The 26,251-nt window shown below is 43.5% G+C and overlaps 1 protein-coding gene across 5 annotated transcripts in view; it reads left to right on the top strand.

Annotated features, from left to right (window-relative positions):
* MTMR1 (myotubularin related protein 1) overlaps positions 1-26,251 on the top strand; it is a 105,555-nt gene that overhangs the window by 2,457 nt on the left and 76,847 nt on the right. The window contains exons 2-5 of one of the 5 annotated variants that reach the window (XM_083159439.1): positions 3,783-3,888; positions 5,385-5,408; positions 15,270-15,323; positions 21,334-21,409. In XM_083159439.1, coding sequence (XP_083015565.1) covers positions 3,783-3,888; positions 5,385-5,408; positions 15,270-15,323; positions 21,334-21,409 — 260 coding nt within the window. The remainder of the gene's footprint in view (positions 1-3,782; positions 3,889-5,384; positions 5,409-15,269; positions 15,324-21,333; positions 21,410-26,251) is intronic. The other 4 variants (XM_083159440.1, XM_083159441.1, XM_083159442.1 and 1 more) reach the window with 4 other exon arrangements.

Genomic DNA, 26,251 nt, shown 5'->3' with positions numbered 1-26,251 from the left:
GTTATCCAAAATTCTTCTGGTCCCGAGCATTTTGGATAAGGGATGCTTTGTATTTGTAACAGTGCACGTGGCTTATGTCTGCTGGTTTCTAACTGTTCTCTAATACCTGTGACAAGGAATCACACGCCTACACCTTCCTATCACCTGGGCGGCTATTCCACCATCAGGAGCCATTACCCTCTGCCCTGGACACAGATTTAAGTAAGCCACAGGTGCTGCTAATCAGCCAAACCTTGATCATCCACATGGTGATTGCACTTTGCAGATTTAGGGGGATATTCAATCCCTGCCGCTATTTCTGACGGGGGAAATAGTGGCTGTGCCTATTCAATGCTGTCATTTCCGACGGGGGAAATAGTGGCGGGCGTCTATTCAATGCTGTCTTGCCCGTTTTGCCCTGAATTGTCACAATCACGGCCGAATCTTGCCAATCCACGGCCGTTTATGAGGACACACCCTCTTTTAGCCAACCGGCAGGCGGGACATTGAATCCTGCCTAGCGATATGCAGCAGAGCAGAACGAAAACGGGCCAGGGTCACGGCTGTCGGGATGGATCGACAGTCATGACCCGGGATTGAATACCCCCATAGTCTGAAATTGGATCCGATCCTTTGTGCATTCACTTCCTGCCACCACCCAAGTGTAGATATAAACTAGCAGTAATGGAGTCCACACACGCACCGATCCCGGCGTGTGTTGTGGGCTTAACTAGCACACATAGCACCGCATCGTATGCCTTGTGCATACGATGTGCATGCGATGTGATGCTATGCTAGAAAAAGCTAGTACAAAAAGTATGTGCAGCACATACTTTTTGTACTGTACGATGAGGTGCCGCGGGAGCGCGCACCCCATCGTACAGCATCGCACCGCTGGCAACGGTGCGTGTGTGGGCTCCTTGAGCCTGCTCAAAGCAAAAGCTTTAAAAAGCTAGTCTGCTACCTTCTGTGTTTGTGCATGTGTGAGACAGGGATGTAGTTTAATTCTCTGCCAGCAGATGGCAGTGTTTCGGAGATTCATGGACATATTTATAGATGATAGTATGTCTTGGCAGGGGATGCAGTTAATATCCCGGCGGTCGGGATCCCGGCGTTCAGAATCCCGATGCCGGAATCCCGACCGCCGAAATACCGACATATTCTCCCTCCGTGGGTGTCCACGACACCCCTGGAGGGAGAATAAATTAGTTTGCCGAGCGTAGCGAGGCACCGGGCCCGCTGCGTGGCGAGCGCAGCGAGCCCGCAAGGGGGGGCGATCCACGTCCCCCCCCTTGTCGGCATTTCGGCTGTCGGGATTCCGGCGTCGGGATTCTGAACGCCGGGATCCCGACCGCCGGGATTCAGTACTGAATCCCTTGGCAGGACAAGCAGAACTTCTAGTTCTAATTGGTGAGCCACACAATGCCTTCTTATATAATCTCTGTTTATTACAGTATGTGCAGCTTTTTAATGTTTCCTGTCTGCTTTCTTCTTCAGTTTGTGGTTTTATGACATGGCACATACGCTTTACACCTGATTTTGCAGTCACAGATAATTCCCTCAGATTTTCTCATCTAATAGTTATCTATCATTTATAATTGACCATATATGGGGAAACATACAGTATACTCTGTTGTAAATTCTAAGGATATTGCAAATCACCAAGAAGTTTTGTGCTTTTATACAGGTCACAGAAATGAGTGGTAACTACTAAAGCAGGGATGGGCAATAAGTGGCCCTCCAGCTGTTGATGAACTACACATCCCAGCAAGCCTGGTTTTAGTTTTGCCATTTGGCCATGCAGAAACTGGTGCAAGGCATGCTGGGATGTGTAGTTCATCAACATTATTGCACACCCCTGAACTAAAGGCTTTAATCTTTTATGTTAGACACTGTCTTTGTTCCTTTTTAATATAAGGTTTTATAATGAACGTGTTTATTAAAATTAGCAATGGAGATTCCCACTTTACACCAATGGTAACTCGCAGAACAGCAGAAGCAATAACCGCTCTCCATGCATGCAGTGTTAGGTTCTTCTGCAGGACTATTCGTACAATTATGCAGAATCTGTAGTTTGAGCATTTGATGGAAAAAAAAAACACTTTATAAACAGACGCGTTTGATGCCAGATGCGCCAGATTAGGCGTATATATTCTATGAAACAAAGCACTTGCATTTGTGTATTCTTGCAACTTTAGAAACGCCTCACCTCATATTGCCATGCCCCTTTTCAGCCATATGCCCTCCGGCATGCGCAAAGTGCCTTATTGACATGCAGACACGGACTGAACACTTTGTCTCTCGCTCTTGCTAGATTTATCAAGCTTCAATAAGTGATGTAGTGCAGAGTGATAATCAACCAGCCAATCAACTCCTATCTGTAATTTTTCAAAACCAGCCTGTAACATGGCAGTTAGGAGCTGATTGCCAGGCTGTTATCACTCTCCATTTTTATCACTTTTTGAAGCTTGATACATCTCGCAATTAAAACACACAGTATGTAATTTCTATACATATATCCATATAATGGCAGCTTAGATGGGCTAAGTGGTACGTATCTGCCTTCAGATTCTAGGTTCCTTTTATTTTATCATACTCTCTATGTGCCTCATTTGGGGTGGTCAATGTTTGTTTTTACCATTTTGTTTCTCTGCATTTCCCATGATCTCAACGGGCTATAGGATCTCTCTGAATTCTGACTTTATAATTCTTTCCTTTTTTCTTTCAAAACATTATCTGAGATCGGAGCACATTGGAACATGAAGTATTTCTTTCCCACATCCCTCATGGTTTGCTTTTGCCCAAGGAAACTTTTTGTACTTCGATTGCTGTTTGTTTAAGCAACTAAAGATGTTACACTGGTGAACCACACTCTCACAACATAAAAACTGAAGTATCTGACTTGAAATGTTTGCTGAGCTGCTATAGTTTTCCATGAGCTAGTAAATCTGGGCTTGTTAACTGAGGGAATTTTGGCGAGAATTTTGAACCTCAACAAAAGGAAAATGTTATTATGTAGCATATAGAAGAAATAAAAGGCTTGGATTAATTGAAAGGTCATGGAATTTATGATGCTGTTGTTGTAAATATGCGATCTACGGGCCCGGGATGTCTACTGATAAAAATGAAACATGTCTTAATGAAAATAGTAATACTAAATGGAAAATGACTGAAAAGCTTTAGGATTGTATAAGGACGCAGATGAGATATTGCTGCATACATTTTACCCATACAATCCCCACCTTTCATGTGAAAATAGCTTGAATGGGCCCAAATTATTTCATTGTAGTGACAAGTCGTTGAGTTGACAGTGCACGTCATAGGGCTAGTTGGATATGTATGAAAGTTAGTGCCAAGCAAAAAGTTGTAACCCAGAGCCACAATCTAAGGCAGGGTTTCCCAAACTTTTTTGAATCGCGGCACCCTGGAGCATCAAAATGTTTTCAGTGCACCCCTTGGCCAGATGTTTCTTATCGAGAAATTCAGAAAAAAAATATTAAATTAAGTAAATTGTATTTAAACATCACATTTATGTGGTGAAGGACAGGATTTACTTCTGTTTGTCTACATATATTATGATTGGCAGCCACTAGCATTGGTTTTGCCTGGTACATTGACCATAAATAATATGAATTGATCCTAGTCCACCAACCCAAGGCAACCCTGCAAGTGTCCTGATACACCCCAGGGAGCATAGGCACACGGTTTGGGAACCACAGATCTAAGGACAAAATAATGGATATACAGTATATTGCAGGGCTGGAAGTGAATAACCTGTGTATATAATATGTCTTCTCTTGCAGCCCCACTGGCTTACACGTTGAATGGTGCAAGCAGCTGATTGCAGCCACAATATCCAGCCAGATTTCTGGTTCTGTGGGCACAGAAAATGTTTCCAGAGATTACAGGGTAAGTGATTGATGTGGTGGAAAGAAGTCCGTAACAATTGTTAGGTCGACCTGAAAAATGGTCATGTCTGCTAGCGTGTAATATTAATTACTTGGTGATTCACAATGTGCTACATTGGAAATTCCCATTCTCTGCTATTGTCCAGATTTTATAATTATCCATGCTTGAGTCCAGATGGTTAAATCAAAATTATTTAAAAAAACAACAAAACTTTATGTTGTGCAAAGCTCCCTGTCCCAAATAATAAAAGACCATCTATATAAAAGTCGTAGAAGACCAGGTACACAACAAAGTGTTGTGTCCCCCTCCAATACATGTAGGTTCCTAAAACTGCCATTGTACAGGTTACTGGGTGTGAGCCAGGTTCCCATGGCCATCCCCATAGATTGTAGGTGTGTCAGGCTAAATGAAAATAAATATTTTGTGTTGCCGGTTGATGTCCCCATCACAGGAATATCTGGCTGAAATCGTTCATATTCTGTACTCCTGATGTACAGTATGTTGGTATAAAGAGATTTCACATCTAAGGTAATGAAGGCATATGTGTCCTTCTATAAAATAGACTGTATCCTGTTGGGGAAATAATAGTATAGTAGTGTCCTTGGGAAGGGATCTCAATATGGCAACGTGAGGTTCAACAAACAAAATTGACATAGGCTGAAAGATTTGATTTGAGGTGATTAATTTGACATGTTCAACTTGTACATTATGGGGGTTATTCAATTTCTGACGATATTTCCGACAGTTGGAAATATCGGCACACACCTATTAAATGCGTCTGTTAAAAGTCAAATCTGCATTGTCGAAAATGGCCACTAGATTGTTGCATCCCTCCATTTTTCAACCATCTGCGTCCGTTTGCAACAATCCACAACAGTTCTAACTGTCGGAACATTTCCGACTGTTGGAAGATTGAATACCGACTCTCGAATTGAACAGTATTTTTGACTGTCCGAAATTAGATTGAATACCCCGATGTGAGAGTCTTCACAGCACAATGGAACTTGTATTGGGAAAAAGCTACAGCTGCTACATTGTAACGGTTTGTATAAAAATTGAGAGACTCAGTCGCACTCAGATATACAAATGTCACATATCAAATTAATTAGCAGTCTTCTGATGCATCCTGGCCACATCACTATTCAACTACGAAGTAAAAAAGATGCCCGGCACTAGCAGAGTCTTCCAGGACATGCCGTTCTAGGAGTGGCTGTTTGGAGTGACTGAAAGAAAGATGCATAAAGACGCATATATTTATACAGTGCTGCCATATTAGACAGGGCTATACTGAAATTCATTCACATCCATCCCTGTCACCATTGCAGCTCACAGTTCAAGCTTCCTGATATCTACAAGACTGGTTCTGTTATTATTGTTGCAATAATTATTAGACTGGTAAAGAAAAGGATTCCGTTAGACCTTCTTTTCTTTTAGTAATTTAATGAAAGCCTTGAAGTAAATATTTTTATCTTTGACATTATTGTGCATTTTAACAGGTTTACAAGAGGCCCAACATAAGGGTAAGATAAGTGTTCAGCACATCCGGCCTCTTGCTTTACTTGTCCACTGTGCCGTGTGTTGAAAATCCTTATCTGGTATATAGAGTATCAAAATCTCTGTCTGTAGCAGAAAGGCTGATGATGTGAGTCAGCAAGTTTACTCCTTTAAATTCAATAAATATTTGACTTGGAACAAGTTTAAATAATTGCAGATATATCCATTTTAGAGATTTTGATCCTCACTCTCCAGTGTCTTCTCTTTTGTGACGTGAAAATATGTCAGGATTTTCCAGCCTGTATTTTGCTTACTATGGAGGAATTCAGTTAGAAGCGATGCAATTGGGTGTAGCTCCCAAATGAGTATCTGGAGCTATTTAATTGACTGCATCAGGCCGTCAAGTTTATTTTTTGGTTGGAAGATGCAGTTTACCACAACTAATGCCTGTGGCTTAGTCACAGTAAACTGCATTTTCCGATTTAAGTGGTGGGCGCCATGCTGTTATCTGGCCCTAAGGCAATGGATAGCTCATATATACGTCACACCTCAGGAAGATGCGCCAACAAATACGCTACTTGTGAGTTCCCTGCATAAGCTAGTGATCATTCTAGCACCCCCCATCTTTGAATACACATGCAGTTCCTGTTCCCTGCCTGGGATGTCGCTGTCTGCTGTGGTGTTTCTAGCACAGTTCTGGTTTACATATCATTGTTGATATACAGATCACACTGTGCTAGAAGCTCTACAGCAGACAGTGACACCCCTAGGCAGGGAAGAGGAACTGCATGGGCTTTTTAAAGACGGCGGGTGCTAGAATGAACACTATACGCAATTGAATAGTTCCTGGCACTCGTCCCAGGAGCTTCATTCCTTTTGCTTCTAATTAAATTCCCCCCAATGGTTGTGCTTTTTTTGGCTGTTTTGTAGAATGAAAGGTTTTGCACTCCTTTTAATCTGTACACAAGCTGCAAAAATTAACGTTTCTCTATGGAATTGTTGGACAGATTGTGAAGTATGCGTTTTGCGCTTGTCTGTAGAGGTTCTAAAATGTGGATTATCATGGCACTAGTGTGGAGCATGATATGTCTGTCGCGTTTATGCTAATTGTATATTGTGCCTATCAGTCATAAGTATCAATATTTAATTATGCTCAAGTATGGCAGGTAGAAAATTAGATTTTAGGCTTTGCACCTACAGTGGGGTGTATTCAATGCGGCCGGAGAGGGTTTTTTTATGGCGAGGATGGATTGTTTTCTGGGTGGATCGCCGAAAACAAGCCATCCTCGCTGTTTAATCCCCACGCTGGTCACTCGCCCTATTCAGTGTTCCGGGGGAATTCTCTCTGTCAGAGGACTGTGACCAACCCCTCAAACAGCGATGTTCGCGGCTAATGCAGAGAGCCTGCTGCATTTAGCCAGGAGCCTCTCCGCTTTGGAGGCGACACGCCGTTTGCACCTTGATGTAAAATCCCAGCGAGATGGAAACGGCGGGTGCAGGGGGTCAGTTGAGTACTGACCCGCGAGCTGTGACGGTGAGCAGTCAGCACTGCTCATCGTCACAGCTCACTAAAGAGCATTGAATATACCCTAGTATGTTAATATAATAGGAACTGTTCTTTGTATTTATATGATCATATTATCTCTATTTGTAGAGGCTGTAAGTTATTTAACTTAAAAATGCAGATAGCGTTACAAATTAAAGGATCTTTTCTCTACATAATTACCACTAGAGGGAGCTTTGCAATGCAGTTGTTTCCACACTGCACAGTTGTATAAAAAGTCCTCTAAGCCTGCTGACTGCACCTACAGGACATTTGTTAAATTCCTTTTGGATTCAGGGCAGCCATAAATATAGTTTAGGAAATACTGAGACTGTGGCTGAATTGAAACTGTGGACTCATTAGTGACAATTCTCCCTGACAGGGAAGATCTGTAACAGGTTTGTAGATTGTGAACAAATGAAGTGCATACAGTCGCTCTCTGGTGGTTATGGAGACAAAGCCGTTCCTTTTCATTTGAACATTTAAAGTGTTCTCGGCAGGTTTTAAAGCTAATGACTTGGAAATATATACAAATCCAGCAGATTGTCATGAGACCAGGCTTATTTAGTTAAACTTATTGGGCCTACACATGTAGCGATATGCAGGCATTTTCTGAGCGATTTTACCTAATGTAACTACATCGATGTGTGTGCAGGGGCCGTAGCGAAACAGATGCACGGCCCCGCGCGTGGCTATATTCTGGTGCTCAACAACCTGCACGCTGGTTATTAGTCGGCCGGGGCCAGTGTTCTCGCTGGAGAACACTGGCCCTGACTTCGCTCGGCACACATCACTGTGCAGCGCTGTGTGCTGAGCTATCTATCATCGTTCAGAACGCTCATCCACACATATCGCTGTGTGTAGGCTCCAGCAGATGTTTTGTAAATGATACTAAATATCATGTAACTGTACTTGAACGCTTGTTGCTTCACTGCAAAGCCTATTTAAAGTGAATGTTTAAAGTGAGTTGTTATAAACTAACATTGCTTTGTATTTCATGAGTGTCCCTGAAATCTAAGTAACTTTTTTGATTCTTCATTTACCAGTCACTTTCGCTTGTTTTGCATTTGGATCCTGTTACTTTAAGCTCCGCAGTAGGGCATTCTCACATAGGCTACGTTTAGAGCAGGCTGTGCAGAATTGTGTGTAAGTAGAGATCCAGCAGGCTGGTAATCAGGACAGCTATTAGAACAAGCATATGGATGAGGGAGATCTGTATAGAATGGCGTATACAGGAAAATATCTGCATGTTTGTATTCACAAGGTTCAGTGCTTTGTTTGTGGTGTGTAAGAGTTACAACTTTCTGTACCTGTTACTTGGTCTGCTCAACATCATTGGATGGCTATAAATACATTTTAAACTGTGTTGATGCTGGTTTAGTATCCATCTTTTGTGGCTGACAACACTGGCGTCAACTAATCTGCACTTCTGCACTGAGCTGGCTGCTGCTCACTTGAACTTCCTCTTCAGTGTTTTCCTTTTTGTACGCTATACTAGTCTGTCAGCTTTACCTTGTCTGTACTGTTAGGTCATAAGTAGTACTTTCCTTCCTTGATATCTCCTACACAGAAAACAGTTATATAAAGAAGAATGCATGCACAATGCGACACAAGTCTTTATATGCAAGTATTTAAAATATATCATACATTCGAGTTTATAGAAGTTCTCTAAAATGTTTTTTGCTGAAAAAAAGGCTTAGAAGGCAGCATTTGCACTACAGCCTCCACCAGGATAGAAATGCAACTATAACATTGACTGAATGGTGTTTATTAAATTATAATAGTGTCCTCACCATTGGATTTAAAACTTTATTATGAATATTCTGTTTCTTCGTGTAATTGTTTAATATTGATTAACCCCTTCCCGCCGCAGCCTGTTTTTGCCTTTCTGACAGAGCCCTTTTTTTGAAATCTGACAGGTATCACTTAAGTGGGGATAACTTTTTTTTGCTTTTACTTATCCCAGTGATTTTGAGATTGTTTTCTCGTGACACATTGTACTTCAAGTTAGTGGTAAATTTGGGTCGATACAGTCTGTGTTTTTTTGTGAAAAATACCAAAATGTCGTAAAAAAATGGAAAATTTAGCAATTTTCAAAATTTTAAATTTTCTGCTTGTGAGACAAATAATCATACCACTCAAAATAGTTAATAACTAACATAGACCATATGTCTACTTTATGTTTCCATCATTATTTCAACTTCCTTTTAATTTTTTTGGACACTAGGAGGCTTAAAATATGAATAGCAAATTCTCAAATTTTCAAGAAAATTTCAAACACTGATTTTTTTAGGGACCAGTTCAGTTCTGATGTGACTTTGAGGGACTTGTATGTGAGACACCCCCATAAATGATGCCATTTCAAAAACTGCACCCCTCACAGTATTCAAAACAGCATTTTGGAAGTTTGTTAACCCTTTAGGTGTTTCACAGGAATTAAAACAAAGTGTAGGTGAAATTTCAAAATTTCATTTTTTTTGCAGATTTTCAATTTTAATACATTTTTCTAAGGAACACAGTAGATTTTACTAGAGAAATGTGACTAAAAATTGATTCCCCCAATTCTTTTGTTTTCATAAATATCCTATATGTGGCCCTAGTGTGCACGTTGACCAAACCACAGGCTTCATAATAGAAGGAGCACCTACTTGATTTTGGAGCCTCCTTTTTATGAGATTATTTTTTAGGCACCATGTAGGTTTCTAGGCACCATAAGATGCTAAAAGTTAGGAACCCCCCCACAAGTGACCCCATTTTGCAAACTACACCCCTCAGGGAATTCATCTAGGGGTATAGTGTACATTTCAAACCCCCAGGGGTTTCACCAATTTTGATACAACTGGGCTGTGCAAATGAAAAATTACATTTTTTACACAAAAATGCAGTTCTGGCTCAAAATTTTTCATTTCCACAAGGAATGAAGGAGACAAAGCACCCCAAAATCTGTGCCCCAATTTCTCCCGAGTACGGCAATGCCTCACATGTGACCAAAAAATACCATTTGGGTGCATGGCAGGACTCAGAAGGGAAGGAGTGATTTTTGGATTTTGCAGCACAGATTCTGGTGGAATGTTGGTGGGTGCTATGTCGCATTAGCAAGACCCCCGAAGCACCAATACAGTGGAACCCCCCACAAGTGACCCCATTTTGCAAACTACACCCCTCAGGGAATTCAACTAGGGGTATAGTGTACATTTCAAACCCCCAGGGGTTTCACCAATTGTGGTACAACTGGGCAGTGAAAATGAAAAATTAGATTTTTTACACAAAAATGCAGTTCTGGCTCAAAATTTTTCATTTTCACAAGGAATGAAGGAGACAAAGCACCCCAAAATCTGTGCCCCAATTTCTCCCGAGTACGGCAATGCCTCATGTGTGACCAAAAAATGGCAGGACTCAAGGGGAAGGAGTGATATTTGGATTTTGCAGCACAGATTCTGGTGGAATGTTGGTGGGTGCTATGTCGCATTAGCAAGACCCCCGAAGCACCAATACAGTGGAACCCCCCCACAAGTGACCCCATTTTGCAAACTACACCCCTCAGGGAATTCAACTAGGGGTATAGTGTACATTTCAAACCCCCAGGGGTTTCACCAATTTTGATACAACTGGGCTGTGCAAATGAAAAATTACATTTTTTACACAAAAATGCAGTTCTGGCTCAAAATTTTTCATTTCCACAAGGAATGAAGGAGACAAAGCACCCCAAAATCTGTGCCCCAATTTCTCCCGAGTACGGCAATGCCTCACATGTGACCAAAAAATACCATTTGGGTGCATGGCAGGACTCAGAAGGGAAGGAGTGATTTTTGGATTTTGCAGCACAGATTCTGGTGGAATGTTGGTGGGTGCTATGTCGCATTAGCAAGACCCCCGAAGCACCAATACAGTGGAACCCCCCACAAGTGACCCCATTTTGCAAACTACACCCCTCAGGGAATTCAACTAGGGGTATAGTGTACATTTCAAACCCCCAGGGGTTTCACCAATTGTGGTACAACTGGGCAGTGAAAATGAAAAATTAGATTTTTTACACAAAAATGCAGTTCTGGCTCAAAATTTTTCATTTTCACAAGGAATGAAGGAGACAAAGCACCCCAAAATCTGTGCCCCAATTTCTCCCGAGTACGGCAATGCCTCATGTGTGACCAAAAAATGGCAGGACTCAAGGGGAAGGAGTGATATTTGGATTTTGCAGCACAGATTCTGGTGGAATGTTGGTGGGTGCTATGTCGCATTAGCAAGACCCCCGAAGCACCAATACAGTGGAACCCCCCCACAAGTGACCCCATTTTGCAAACTACACCCCTCAGGGAATTCAACTAGGGGTATAGTGTACATTTCAAACCCCCAGGGGTTTCACCAATTTTGATACAACTGGGCTGTGCAAATGAAAAATTACATTTTTTACACAAAAATGCAGTTCTGGCTCAAAATTTTTCATTTTCATAAGGTATGAAGGAGAAAAAGCACCCCAAAATCTGTGCCCCAATTTCTCCCGAGTATGGCAATGCCTCATATGTGACCAAAAAATACCATTTGGGTGCATGGCAGGACTCAGAAGGGAAGGAGTGATTTTTGGATTTTGCAGCTCAGATTCTGGTGGAATGAATGGTGGGTGCTATGTGGCATTAGCAAGACCCCAGGGTATATATAAAAAAAAAAACCTGCACCCCCAAAAAGTTGCTGATCAGTTAATTTATACTGATCAGCACAAAAGGGGGGGGCAGCAGTCCGTTGCACAGGCAGCACAACCTTTGGTGCAACTGACAGGTATATATATAAAAAAAAAAAAAACCCAAAAAGTTGCTGATCAGCACAGATATACTGATCAGCACAAAAGGGGTGCAGCAGACACAAAATATAGCACTCTCTATCACTCTCTGTCACTATCTGTCACTATCTCTCATAATCTGTGACTCTATGACACTGCAGCAGCAGGACACAGGAAGTCACAAGATCCAGGAAGCCTCCAGCTGCTGGCAGCACGCTACCAGCAGTGATCAGGTAAGTATCAGGCAAGGTTCAGGTATGTATAGCACGACAGAGTGGCCGGTGACCGCTCTGCACGCAATTCCAGACCGGAATGGCGTCTGCAGCGCAGTCACCGTTAGTTTAAATCACGCGCCATGGCTGTGATTGGTCCGTCGGTCCGACGGACCAATCACAGCCTTGGGGGCAGGTGGGGTGAGGTGTGGTCATCACCGGTGACCCCCTCACACCCGGCGGTGATTGATCCCTGTGTTACCGAGCGTCTGATTCGCGTCTGATTCGCCGGTAACACAGGAAAACGCTGCGATTGGTTGTTCACATTGAACAGCCAATCGCAGCGATCGCCGACGGGGGGGAGGCGTCGCCGCCCCCCCTGGGCATGCTGGGACATGTCTGCTGTCAGGGACAGCAGACATCGTCCCTCTGTCACCGCGTCCCTAGACGCGGTGACAGTTTAAAGTCATGACGTATATATACGTCATGTGTCGGGAAGTACATCCCGGCCATGACGTATATATATACGTCAAATGTCGGGAAGGGGTTAAATGCAATACTGAATAATGAACATATTGCTGTGATGAGCGGACACCTCTTTTTGTCCCATTAGCATGATATGCTAATTCTCATTGCCTGCACACACAGAAGACCGCTGAGAATGCAGAGAAATAATTAAGGCAATGCTATTGAGTTGATTAGTTTTCATGAATCTTAATCAGCAGTTTGTGTGAATCTTGGCCTCGCTTATGCCAATCACCTTTTGTTTGCCTATGGTTGCATTTTGTTTTCCTCTCTGGTAGACTTTGGGGCTCTGTATTCAAAATGATTTTCTTGGAAAAAGTAGAATATTATAGAATATTATACCCCTTTCCCACCATCCTAATTTCCTGGGATTTCAACCCTGCTATGGAGCAGGGTTGTTCCCGAGTTCAACCCGGGGTGCTGGCCGATGTGAAAGGGGTACTCACTCGGGTTGCCGGTCCTTGGTGTGTGCTGTCAGAGGGGGATCCACACAGGCGGCGGGCTCAGATGACAGGACGCGTATATAGTTAACGCAGCTCTACATCGCCCTCACTGCAGCTGGTGAGCTGCGTCATTTGCGCCCGCCGTCTGACCTGTCATCCGCACCCGCCGCCTGTGTTTATCCCAAGCCTGGACCAGCAACCCAGGGTGAGTACTCTCCACCTCTGCCACCATTCTGTCGCCATCCCGCCACCTGCCCGCCGCCTCCTTTCCACACCAGAAAATGCAGGGACTTTTCTGGAGTAAAAGGGGCCAACCTGGGAATGGCCCGGCATAATACCTGGACCATATTCCCGGTTGAGTCCCCGCTTTTTCTGGTGTGAAAGGGGTATTAGTAGACCAGCAAAATCGCTTCAGTCCCTGAGTGTAGGTGCTCTTGTATTTATGACAGAGGGAAGCAGTGCAGAACAAAAGTTAATTTGAGAAATTCCTGTTTAGACTGTTTTTAGTACTATTTTTTTTTTTTTTAAGTTGATGGCAGGTTTGTGTTTTTATATAACGGTTGAGGCGGTTAATCTCCATGCAGCGTCTGATAATAGATTTTAATTGTAATAATGGGGGTTATTCTAGTTCATTCTTTCTGACAAAATCCTTCTTAGATGGACAAAATCCTTCTTAGATGGACAAAACCATGTGCACTGCGGGTGGGGCAGATGTAACTTGTGCAGAGAGAATTAGATTTGGGTGGGGTTTTTCTTCAAAGTGAGATCTATATTGCAGTGTAAAATCATGCAGTCAGTATTTTCCCTGCACAGAAACAAAAAAACTCACCCAAATCTAATTCTCTCTGCACAAGTTACATCTGCCCCACCCGCAGTGCACATGGTTTTGTCCATCTAAGAAGGATTTTGTCAGAAAGAATGAACTAGAATAAACCCCAATGTAGCAACCAATCTGATTTGTTTCACATGACCCACAGATCCCATCTAAAGCGATAAACACAATTAAATTATTTGTGCCAACGGGTGCCCATTATTTCTTCTTACACCTGAAGCCTATCACTTCATATGTTTTACGGGTCTAAACCCAGTGCGTTTGGTCTCGCCATGTGCAATAAGTAATTGAGGCTCACTGGCACAAACAATTGAATATGTCCCATCACTTTAGTGCGGAATTTGTGTGAGGTAAGGTGTGGGGGAAAAAAACAGTAAAATTTCCCTTAAAGATAATGTATTTCTTGTTTAATTATGTAATAACGGTAAATTATAATATTATATCCATGTAATGATTTTGAACATATTTTGCACCTTGCATCATTGATAATGATGGGATTTCTTCCAGGTAAATATGTTCTATGAGTAAATTATTAGAATAAAAGCATTGCACTACCTAAGCACCCAGTATCTGATTTGGCAATAAGATGAACATGATACTAGGTCACACACTTTGTGAGCATGGTTACCTATTGTGTGTGGCCCTCTTTGCTGCATGCCTTTATGTGTTTGCCCAGCTTGATTGCTTGTACATGCTTCCTGTTAGTGCTTGTTGTTTAGGTATTCTGCAGGACATTTAATTATTATGTATTTTATTGAACCGAATAGCACGCAGGTTCTCAAACTCTGTCCTCAGGACCCCACACAGTACACGTTTTGAAGGTCTCATCACAGAATCAAGTGAAATAATTAACTCCACTTGTGGATCTTTTAAAATGTGTCAGTGAGTAATGAATACACCTGTCGGGTGACCTGGAAAATGTGAACTGAAGTTTGAGAACCACTGGAATAGCAAATTCTTATTTCTAAATGCATGCATTTGTATATTGTCTTAAATATTTTGGCTATTTTAATGAAACTGTTTTTTTTGTTTTTTTTAAATCAATACTGTTTGTCTTATGGCTTTAAGCTAGCACTATAAAGAAGCGGTATTGTCCATATATACATATGTACTGGATTTCCCTGATCTCCAGCTGTCCACAATGAACTGCTCTTTGATTGTCTGGAACCTGTATATCCCATGATGCTTTGCCTGCAGCTGACCCGGTTAGAATTATGGAAGTTGTAGGATGATGATTATTACAGGGTGCAAATGAGTTCAGCTAGAAATCCTTAGCTGTGTTTTTAAGGAGTAGTGGTCTACTTCTTGTGGTGGATGGGACAAAGCACTTGGAAAGGTTTTATTATATAGCCAAGGTAATCATAACCTGTTTGGTGCTTTTCTTCTGCTTTGCATGCATTGCTTAACGAAAAAAAACCAACATGTTTTCTCTTCCACAAGTATTATGCTCTCTTGTCTTTAACGTCTGTATGACCTGTCCCATTTCCTGTTGTTGTCTGCATGATTATTTCTCTCTTGTTGCCTCTGTTCTATCCATCACTGCCTCATGCACACACAGGAGGTTCAGGACGAACCCAATGGCTATCATTCAGAGACGGAGGTCGAGCAGTTGGCAAGTTCTACCCCTTTATTTTATATCCTTGTAGTGCATGCCTGTAGGACCTAGACTCGTGTTAGTAAAACGCATCTTTTTACCTGTCTATGTGACTATCCTATCCCGCTGAGATTGCCGTCTAGAAATACACACTCTGGAATGTAATCCTATTGCATAGCATATTACAAACACAATGGTGAATATGTATGTAATTGGACAAAGAATTTCTTCCATGGTAATTTGGCAATGTGACGTTGCGTGACTTTAAAAACAGAAAAATAAAAATAAAAAACGACAAATTTAAACCTGCCGTCCAATAGAAGTAGTGCTAGGGCCCATGTACTCAAAATAACTTGAGTCTGGTACATTTGTTCAAATAGATTTGCCAGTATATACAGTTACATTTATATAAAGTATTTACCTTTTATTGCACATGTACCTTACTAAAAAGAGGTGCACTCATGTATTGCATTCGCTGCTATTTATATATGTCCCACGCTTCAGCGAACTGCAGAAACATCCAGATGCAAGTAGCACAGAACGTTTTCTATTTCAATAGACATCGCTGCAGGGTACACACACACACACACACACACACACACAACATTCCATGCTCCTTTTCTAAGTGATCTAGTCAGATCGCTCAAAAAAGGGTCTGAAATCACCCCATGTGTATGCCCCTTTAGAACAATAATTTTCTTTGGTACTTGTGTATTATCACGTCGCCCCCGATATTGATCGCGCAATGTTTTTATCGCATTGCATGCCATACATGCGATGCGATTTTAGTCCCCTATTCGATTAAAAATTGTGTAAGCACCCTAATGGGTGCTTACAATGTTAAATGCAACCCCAAGCCACCCCCACTATAAACGTGAACCTGAAGCGTGGCGAGCGCAGTGGTACGACCTTTTCATACCCCCACTATCCACGTCGGCGTGGAGTTGATAATATAAAGTGTGGCGAACCACCGAGCCCGAAGCGTGGCGAGCGGACGCGTATACCTGTGAAGTTATGCGCGTCCCCTCGCGGGGCTCGCTGAGCTCGCCACGCTTCCGGCTCGGTGGATCGCTGCGCTCGCCACACTTTATAAAATCAACTCCACGCCGACGTGGATAGTGGGGGTATGAAAAGGTCGTAGGACGCGTAACGCCGCCCCTCGCGGGCTCGCCGCGCTTCGGGTTCACGTTTAAAGTGGGGGGTGGCGTGGGGGTGCATTTAACATTGTAAGCACCCATTAGGGTGCATTTAACATTGTAAGCACCCATAAGGGTGCTTATACAATTTTTAATCACATCCCATCGCATTGTATGGCATTGTATGCCATATACAATGCCATACAATTTTAAAATTGTATGACATTGTACAACATTGCGCGATATCACATCGCATACCATCGTATGCCTTATGGTATACGATGCAATGGGCGCCGTGATAATACACAAGTACCTTTTCTTTTAATGGACTAGTAATAGAAAAGCCATATAGAAGTAAATGCTTCCTGCTTTTCTCAGAGGCCCATATCATAAGAGTGAACAAAACCGCCCATGGTTCCCTTTAACCACCCAGCCAATCACTATTGGTTTTTCATGCTATCTGCAATGTGGGTGATTGTAAGAGACTGTAGAGTATAAATGTATTTATTGATGTGGGAGGTTCCATTCATTCTATGGCCCTTATTCAGATCTGATCGCTCACAAATTATGTTAATGTATAGAGAGAGAGTTAAGCTGGGTACACATATATACAATCGTCGGGCCGTTCTTCCAATCTGGGGGCAAACGGCCGTTCGATTGTATAGGTGTGTACGCTGTCCCAATTGCTGCTGTGCGACCGATAAACGGCCAAAAACGCTCTTGGCCGTCCACGGTCGGTCGGTCGAAGGTTCTTTGCTGCTTAATATTTCATCCGACAGGACGGCTCCATATCGGAACAAAAGTGAAGTGTGTACGCACCTTCGATCGATATGCTTGACAGTTTAACAAAGCACGGTGGTATGCTGCATTATGAGAGACCCTGTAACTCTTTGCCTGCTGTTTTAACTAATGTGTTTTTAATGCCTCACTGCTCAACACTTTAGACGCATCACTTTAAGACATTAATCAATGTTGAAGTTTTAATAGTGTTTTATGGTGCCCTGAAAAGAGCTTCCAGCCCACTCTATTAAAACTTCAACATTGATTAATGTCTTAAAGTGATGCGTCTAAAGTGTTGGGCAGTGAGGCATTAAAGACACATTAGTTAAAACAGCAGGCAAAGGGTTACAGGGTCTCTCATATACTTCTTCTTGCGATTGTTTGGACGGGAGTACATCGGACGTCGCAAGTAAAATTGTACATATGTGTACGCGCAGAACGGTCGTATGTTTTGGACGGCCGAACGTGTATTCGGTCGATCGAACGGTCGCAAGAAAAAGGAAATTGTACATATGTGTACCCAGCTTTAGATTTGTGTGAGTTATTTTGTTTCTGTGCAGGGTAAATACTGGCTGCATTATTTTTACACTGCAATTTAGATTTCAGTTGCAACACACCCCACCCAAATTTAACTCCTCTGCTCCACCTGCAGTGCACATGGTTTTGCCCTTTTTGAGAACAAATTTGTACTGCCATCAGATCTGAATAAGGGCCTATATGTGTAACACAACCTCATTGACATGAATAGTCCATAGAAAGTAATAAAAAATATACAGCACAACTCTAATTAAACCAATTATATAACCCTCTAATTGGGTACATACAGTAGAGATAATGGGCTTTATCAAGTTGCGAGCAAAGCCCTCCTACATTTTGACTGTCTGTAAATACCCTGTTTGTTGTATCACTGTCTCCTTTGTAAAGCCCAATGGAATATGCTGCGCTATATAAGAAGCTGTTAATAATTAAATAAATATGTTTAGAACACTTCGGAAATTTTAGCTATCTATTTTTTTGTGTTTATAATATTTTCTTCCTTAATCTGTAATCACTAGATATTGTATTTAATCCTGATGAGCATAGGTGTTGCTTTTACATAAGTATTCCTTTGCATTTGCTGGTGTAGTGTTTAGTACTTCTAAATCAACTGACAAAAGCCTTCTGCAACAAATATATCCTGAATATGGTTTATAGGGTCTACATGATTTATAAAAGAATTTGGGTTGTTTATAGTTTTCTGGATGTAATTGTAACTTTTATTCAGTGCTCTCTCCATCACTGTCATCACCTCCTAAGCATGCTGCAAGCTGTAACTGATATATACCTGTACTCTGATCCACCTTGCCTTTTGCTTAACTGCCTAACTACAGAGAATCACTTTGGATTCAATGGGGGACGGGGTTTAAAATAAAAAAAAAAGTGTGTGTGTGTATATATATATATATATATATATATATATATATATATATATATATATATATATATATATATATATATATATATATATATATATATATATATATGTGTGTATATATATATATATATATATATATATATATATATATGTGTATATATATATATATATGTATGTGTGTATATATATATATATATATATATATATATATATTCCCGTATCCAAAATGCTCGGGACCAGGAGAATTTTGGATAACGGATTATTCCGTATTTCGGAATATTTTTATATTTCAATTATGTATTTTGAAGTATCTTGCATGTTTGCTGTATAAACACATAAAATACACACACATATATTTTATTACCACATAAAATACACACAAATATATTTTATTTGTTCAAAAAACAAGGTTTCAAAACATGAAACAAAATTTGTGTAGTATCTCAGCACTGAATTTGAATGCCAAGCAATCATTTCCTTGCACATATATAGTGCCAGTTACATATCATGTCCCCAGTGATGCTGTTACAAATGTCCCCAGTGAGTTTTTAGCAAAAAAAAATATTTTTTTTTCACTTTCTGGAATGTATGGTTTTCGGAATAATTCGGATAACGGATACTCGGATACGGGATACTCAACCTGTGTGTGTATATATATATATATATATAATATAATTTTTACAGCATAATGAGTGAACTCATTTGACCTGGGCTCTCCTTATTCACTTGGACAATAACAAGCGGTGGTAAATTTATATTGTGCACTTGACTGTGGCAGACTCACCTGAAAATATAGAATTATCACGTGGTGACAGTTCTTCTTTCCCTTCCCAAATCATGCCAGCCATTCAATATTTGGCAGTTATCATTCAAACGATGAATTTAAGTAGACATGTATGTTGTACCTTTGTACAGAAAAGGGGAGCCGTGATGCAAGGATCAGTGATTGGAAAATCTATAGACTTTGTGCAAAGTGCACGTCGGGTGTGAATACCTGCGGGATTTGTATACATGTGAAGTCCGTTATAGGAACACTGTATGAAAGGGGAGTTTTGTTTGGTACTTATATGTTAGTTGGGCGCCCACTAAGCTATTTGCTTAGTTTTACGCATCCCCTCACGGGGCTAGCCATGCTTCGGGCTCGCTGCGCTCGCCACACCATATTAAATCACCTCCATGCTGACATGGATAGTGGGGGTATGAGCGTAATAACTATAGTGGGCGCCCAACTAACATATAAGTACCCTCAATGGATGCAAAAAAACTGTAGATGGTTTTGCAACTTAATTATTATTTCACTTATTTTCACTGATTAGGTCACCTGAAATTAAATCCATTCCCTCACAAAAACCTGTGTGTTATTGTCCCCGGAAAGCCTGCCTGTGGCACGTGAAACAAAATCCATGATAAGGTGTGCCCCGTACCAGCCTTTTCAGGGACAATGGGATAGTCCACTGCATAAATTACTATGGGTAATTGGATACCCCAGCACTATGAATATACATAGGTGTCATTAGTTTGGTATTGAAGTGGTTAAGCATCAATTATGTGTTCTTGTAAATATTTATATGTTGTGCTTATTATACAAGATATATGCTATATTTTGTTACAGTTTACTAAAATAAATCGAATTGTACCAATAGATTGTCCTCTAATTTGTAATCTGCATCCTCATTAGTAGTCATTTATTGCATACTTTTAGTAGCCTGTTGTGAAATAAGCTAGTGCATAGCTTTGCCTGCTAATTTACTGATCGTGATTAACGTGAGATTTTTACAAGAATAGGATTTATTTTAAAACCGTATTTAAAATCCCAAAGAAATTCTATCTTTTTAAAGGAAAACTACAGTAAAGTTTTATTTAATATTGGAACTAGAATAAATAGCTTTTAATAAACATGAATTGTTTTCATTCTATATAATATATATCTTATACCTTAGTGCCACTTTTGCAGCCTGAAGCCTCAAACACCATCTTATTTCTTGGCTAAGAAACCACAGTGAAACCACACCTTACATAATCCAAAATGTTTAATGACCTCTTTGCAGAGGAACAAACCTGACTTCTGCAAAGTGTATTGAAACGTGTGCACACTATGCAAAGCACACCACAGTGTTTAGACCACAACAGTAAATAAATCTCACTTTAATGACTGTTTCTGCTGTTTCTATTAGTTATGCTGCCTATATATTTTTTTGTAGGGGCTTCATTCAGGCTACAAAATGAAGGAATGTATGAATGTACTTCCAGTACTGGTCCCTCTCACAGTATATGACACTAGTACATTGTTTTATGTAGATGCCTAATCTTCTGGTGCGTTTGGAGTTCAGACAAACATGTTTAATAACCCTTTTGTATTGCTGTGTAGAACCACTCTCTTCGTCAAGGACATTTGCTTAGCTGTTTTGCACAGTATGGCCATAATCAATGTCTGCGCTAGAAAATTTACCAAGTTTGTATTTTTGCAAAATTACAATGTGGAAAAATGAATCTGTTAGACGTTAGATACTGCTTGTAGCAAGAGATGATGTAGACTGAATGGAGCCCACCAAGTTTGTTATCATGGCCGTATTCACTAGTGGGCAGATACGATTCATGGAGAGCTCAAGTACTTCTGTTACCCGAGGGACGCTCTGCGAGCATACTAGCAGAGTACAACATGGGAGGCGACGATTTATTGCTTCATTTCTTTTACCAGGCTCTGAGAGATGGGAACAAGCTGGCACAGATGGAAGAGGCACCACTATTTCCTGGAGAGTCCATCAAGGCCATGGGTAAGTGGAAAACATACATGTTGTCGCGTCATGAAGCCAGATTGTTCTCATATTTTTTTATGCAGTTTATGTTTTTGTATTTTCTCTTTCCTCCACTAGGTGACACTGGAGAGTTACAGTGGGGAATAGAAGGCGACCACAGGGAGCTTGGGCACTTTAGAATAAATTAATAGTGACTAACTCCTCCCCTTCTACTTCCTCTCCTAGGCAGTTTTAGCATGTGCCCTGCGGGAGCTGGGTGCGTTCAAGGCTCACTCCTGAGCTTTATAATTTTTTTTTTTTTTCTTTTTTAAATAATGTTGCTACAATCAAAGAGGACAGGCAGGTAGCTCCCTGTCCCTACCTGCCTGCGACGCGGGCGCTGTCGGCAGGTCCGGTCGCAACTGCATGCAGTTCGCCTCCGGTACCTGGCTGCAGGATCCACTGATCCTGGAGTCCCGTCGCCGCTGCTTGCAGCGCGCCTCGAGGACCACTCAGCATGCCGCACCCGACAGCTACAGCAGGGGTAAGTATAACACTGATTCCCCGCTAGCGGGGGATTCAGTGTAAAAAGCCGCGGCAGCACACTTTTAAACACGGCGCCATTACTGAGGAGCGAGAGCGCGGCATGCTGGGTACTTCCGCTTCCTCCTTCTTTGTAGGAGCGGCGGCCATTGAAGCAGCAGCGTGATCCGCGGCTCCCTCGAAGCGTCTGTGAAGTGCCGGTGACCCTGGTTCAGTGAGTCACAGCGGGACATAGGAGGTCAGGGCAGCTTGGACTGTGTCCAAAAAGGTCCCTTAGCCGGCGCAAGTTATATTTATATACAGTGCGCGTAGCGGCCTCGTGGCAGACTCTGCCTCTTTCCTATACCTCCTCTCCTGTCCGGTATTCCATCTTTCTCTCCTTTCTGTGTAAGATTGCGGAGTGTATGATGGCTGGTAAAAAGATTGCGTGCAAACAGTGCAGCAATAAGTTCGCGCCACACGCGGAGGGCGCCATTTTATGTCCCTCATGTGCTGCATCCCCAGCCCCCACCCCAACTACATCGGGGCAGGAACCTCCTGTATGGGCTTCACAATTGTCTACAGTAATTTCTCAGCTAGCTTCTGAGTTATCTTCTGCCAGACAAGATAGGGATGCAGCCAGGGATCAGCAGGCAGAGTTAACCTCTGCTGTGGAGAGTTTGTCTAGAGCATTGCATGCAGACACCTCTTCCCCCCCCTCCCCCTAGACTGGCTTCTGCTAGTAGGATGTTTCCTCAGGTCCCTCTGTTAGATGATACAGATGATGACATGCCAGCTCTAGAGGAGGGTGAATTTCATGACCCTGATGCTGAGCCTGATGCTCCGCTTATGCAGGACACTGAGGTCCCTTCTCAGGGTTTAGAGGACTTAATACAAGCAGTCCGGTTAACCCTCAATGTAGCAGAGGAGGTGAGACCGGCTGCGCGTCCCTCAGTGTTTGTTAAAAGGCAAAAACAGTCTGCATATTTCCCAGCCTCAGAGGAGCTGGATGAACACTTGCAAAAAGCCTGGTTACACCCAGACAAAAAGTTTCAGGTTTCTCAGAGATTTTTCACTGCCTATCCTTTTCCTAAGGATGCTAGAAAGTCTTGCGAGACGCCACCTGCTGTTGATTCTTCGGTATTACGTTTGTCTAAAAAGACAGTGTTACCCATCCCAGGTGCCTCTACCCTAAAAGATGTGTCTGATAGGCGGTTAGAGAGTGCTCTGAAGAATGTTTATACAGCCGCTGGTCTTTTACAACGTCCGGCACAGGTGGGTTGCTGGGTCAATAGGGCCATGGAGGTATGGGCATCCCAGGTGGCCTCCTCTCTAGACCCAGGGGCAAGTGATATGTTGCTCTTAGTGGAACACATACGTGAGGCTGCAGGTTACTTGGTTGAAGCCTCTTCAGACGTTTGTATGCTTGCGGCCCGTATTTCTGCTCTGTCAGTTTCTGCTCGCCGTACTCTTTGGTTGAGACAGTGGAATGCAGATGCCGACTCCAAGAAGGCAGTGGAGGCATTACCCTTTGCTGGGGAGGCCCTCTTTGGTCCAGAGCTGGACAAAATGATTTTGCAGGCTACTGGGGGTAAGTCTCAGTTCCTGCCCACTGCAGCCCCTTCCCCACGTAGGTCATTTCCTACTACTGGAGGGCAGTCCTTTCGGCCCACCCCCAGATTCAGGGGTAGGTCTAGGGGAGCGGCTTCTAGCTCCAGAGGCTTCCGAGGAAGAGGCAGAGGATCAGCCAGTGCTCCAATACTTGATGCAAAGGTTACCTCAAAGCCCTCAGCATGACTCCCCCAGCTCCTGTCCAGATCACAGGGTGGGAGGCCGGCTTCTCTTTTACCATCAGGTATGGGCCGGTTCATGCAAGGATGCATGGGTAAAGGACCTGGTAGCAGTAGGCTACAAGATAGATTTCTTGTTGCCTCCTCCTCAACGGTTTTTTCCCACAGGTTTGCCAGCTTCTCAGGAAAAAGGCAGGGCCTTACAGGCCGCCATCCAAAAGCTCAGGGATCAAGGGGTGGTTATCCCGGTCCCGGAACCAGAAAGGGCAAGGGGTTTCTATTCCAGCCTTTTTCTGGTTCCCAAGCCGGACAGCTCAGTGAGACCCATCTTGAACCTGAAGCAGCCCAACCCTTTTCTGCGGTTCACTCGCTTCAAGATGGAGTCTCTCCAGTCTGTCATTGCAGGCCTGGAACCAGGGGAGTTTCTTGTATCCATCGATATCAAAGATGCATACCTGCATATCCCCATCTGGCCTCCTCACCAGGCATTCTTGCGGTTTGCGGTCCAGAACTATCACCTACAGTTCCGAGCCCTCCCATTCGGCCTCTCCTCTGCACCTCGGGTATTAACCAAAGTGATGGCTGTCATGATGGAAATACTCAGGGCTCAGGGAGTTACCATTGTCCCTTATTTGGACGACCTTCTGCTGAAGGCTCCGTCCAAGGAGGTTCTGCTGCACAACATCCAACTGACACGTCGGACCCTGGAGTCCCATGGCTGGATGCTCAACATCCAGAAGTCACAGCTGATCCCATCGCAGAGGATCCTGTTCCTAGGGATGATTCTGGACACCGTCCAGAGAAGGGTGTTCCTCCCCATGGACAAGATCTTGTCCCTGCAGGAAGCGGTTCGACTGGTGCTGCAGCATCGAACAGTCACAGTTCTCCTTTGCACAAAGCTGCTGGGAAGGATGGTGGCCACGTTCGAGGCGGTGCAGTACGGGCGGTTTCGATCTCGCCCCTTCCATCTGTGTCTGCTCCGCCAGTGGACAGGCTCACACCTGTTTCTACAGCAGAGGATCTCTCTCTCCCATCAGGCTCGAGCGTCACTGGCGTGGTGGCTCAACTCCAGCAACCTGCAGGAGGGGAGGAGGTTCGCCATTCACAATTGGACGCTCCTCACCACGGACGCCAGCCTCAGGGGCTGGGGAGCGGTCACGCTGGGCCTCCACTTCCAAGGACTGTGGACCCCGGAGGAAGCACAGATGTCCATCAATGTGCTGGAACTGCGAGCAGTGTATTACGCCATGCTCCGGGCAGAAGTGGTTCTCCGGAACAGGGACATCAGGGTGCAGTCCGACAATGCCACGGCGGTGGCTTATATCAACAAGCAGGGAGGCACCCGCAGCCGTGCAGCGATGAGAGAAGTAAAGAGGATTCTGTGCTGGGTGCAGGAGCACGCAGGGGCCGTGTCCGCCATTTTCATTCCAGGCGTGGAAAATTGGGAGGCGGACTACCTCAGCCGGCGGGACGTACACCACGGAGAGTGGTGTCTGAACCCTCTGGTCTTCCAGACCCTGACCCGTCGGTGGGGTTGTCCACAGATAGACATGATGGCCTCCAGACACAACCATCAGTTGCCCCGGTACTGCGCTCGGACAAGAGATCCACAGGCGGTGGCTGTGGACGCTCTCACGGCACCCTGGACGGACCAGTTCCTTTACATCTTTCCTCCAGTGCCTCTAATCCCTCGGGTTCTGCAGAGAATCCGACGGGAGTCGGTGACGGTGCTATTCATTGCCCCGGACTGGCCTCGCCGGTCGTGGTACACGGTACTAACAGGCCTGTTAGTAGACGAGCCATGGCCTCTGCCTCTTTGCGAAGACCTGCTAACACAGGGTCCGTTCGCCTGTCCCAACTTACAGCAGCTTCATTTGACGGCATGGCTGTTGAGAGGTCCATCTTGAGGAAGGCAGGGATCCCGCAGGCGGTGATTCCAACCATGATAGGAGCCAGGAAGCAGGTTACCTCGGTGCATTACCACCGCATCTGGAGGGCCTATGTGGCCTGGTGCGAATCCAGGAGGGTTTCTCCGGTGAACTTCAAACTGGCCAGATTACTGCTATTCTTGCAGAAGGGTTTGGCCTCAGGACTCCGGCTGGGGTCCTTGAAGGTTCAAGTATCCGCCCTCTCCATTTTTTTCCAGAAGAAGCTGGCTCTTCTTCCTCAGGTACAGACTTTCTTCCAGGGGGTGTTGCGGCTGCAACCTCCCTTCAGACCTCCTACTGCTCCATGGGACCTGGATGTGGTACTGGCTTTTCTCCAGTCCTCTGTATTTGAGCCCATGGAGGAGGTGGAACTAAAATACGTCACCTGGAAGACTGTCATACTATTGGCCTTGGCTTCAGCTAGAAGGGTGTCGGAGCTCAGTGCTCTTTCTTGTAAGGCACCCTTCTTACGTTTCCATGAGGATAGAGCGGAGCTGCGCACCTCTAGTGTTTTTCTCCCAAAGGTGGTCTCGGCCTTCCACATTAACCAACCTATTGTGGTGCCGGCCTTTCGGGAGGACTCTCAGGAGTCTAGGGCGCTGGACGTGGTCCGGGCCTTGCGAATTTACGTGGCCAGAACA

This window comes from Crinia signifera, chromosome 9, assembly GCF_055691185.1.
Source record: "Crinia signifera chromosome 9, ASM5569118v1, whole genome shotgun sequence".
Lineage (NCBI taxonomy): Eukaryota > Metazoa > Chordata > Amphibia > Anura > Myobatrachidae > Crinia > Crinia signifera.
Note: the sequence above shows the minus strand (reverse complement) of the source record. Positions and strands in the feature narration are given on the sequence as shown.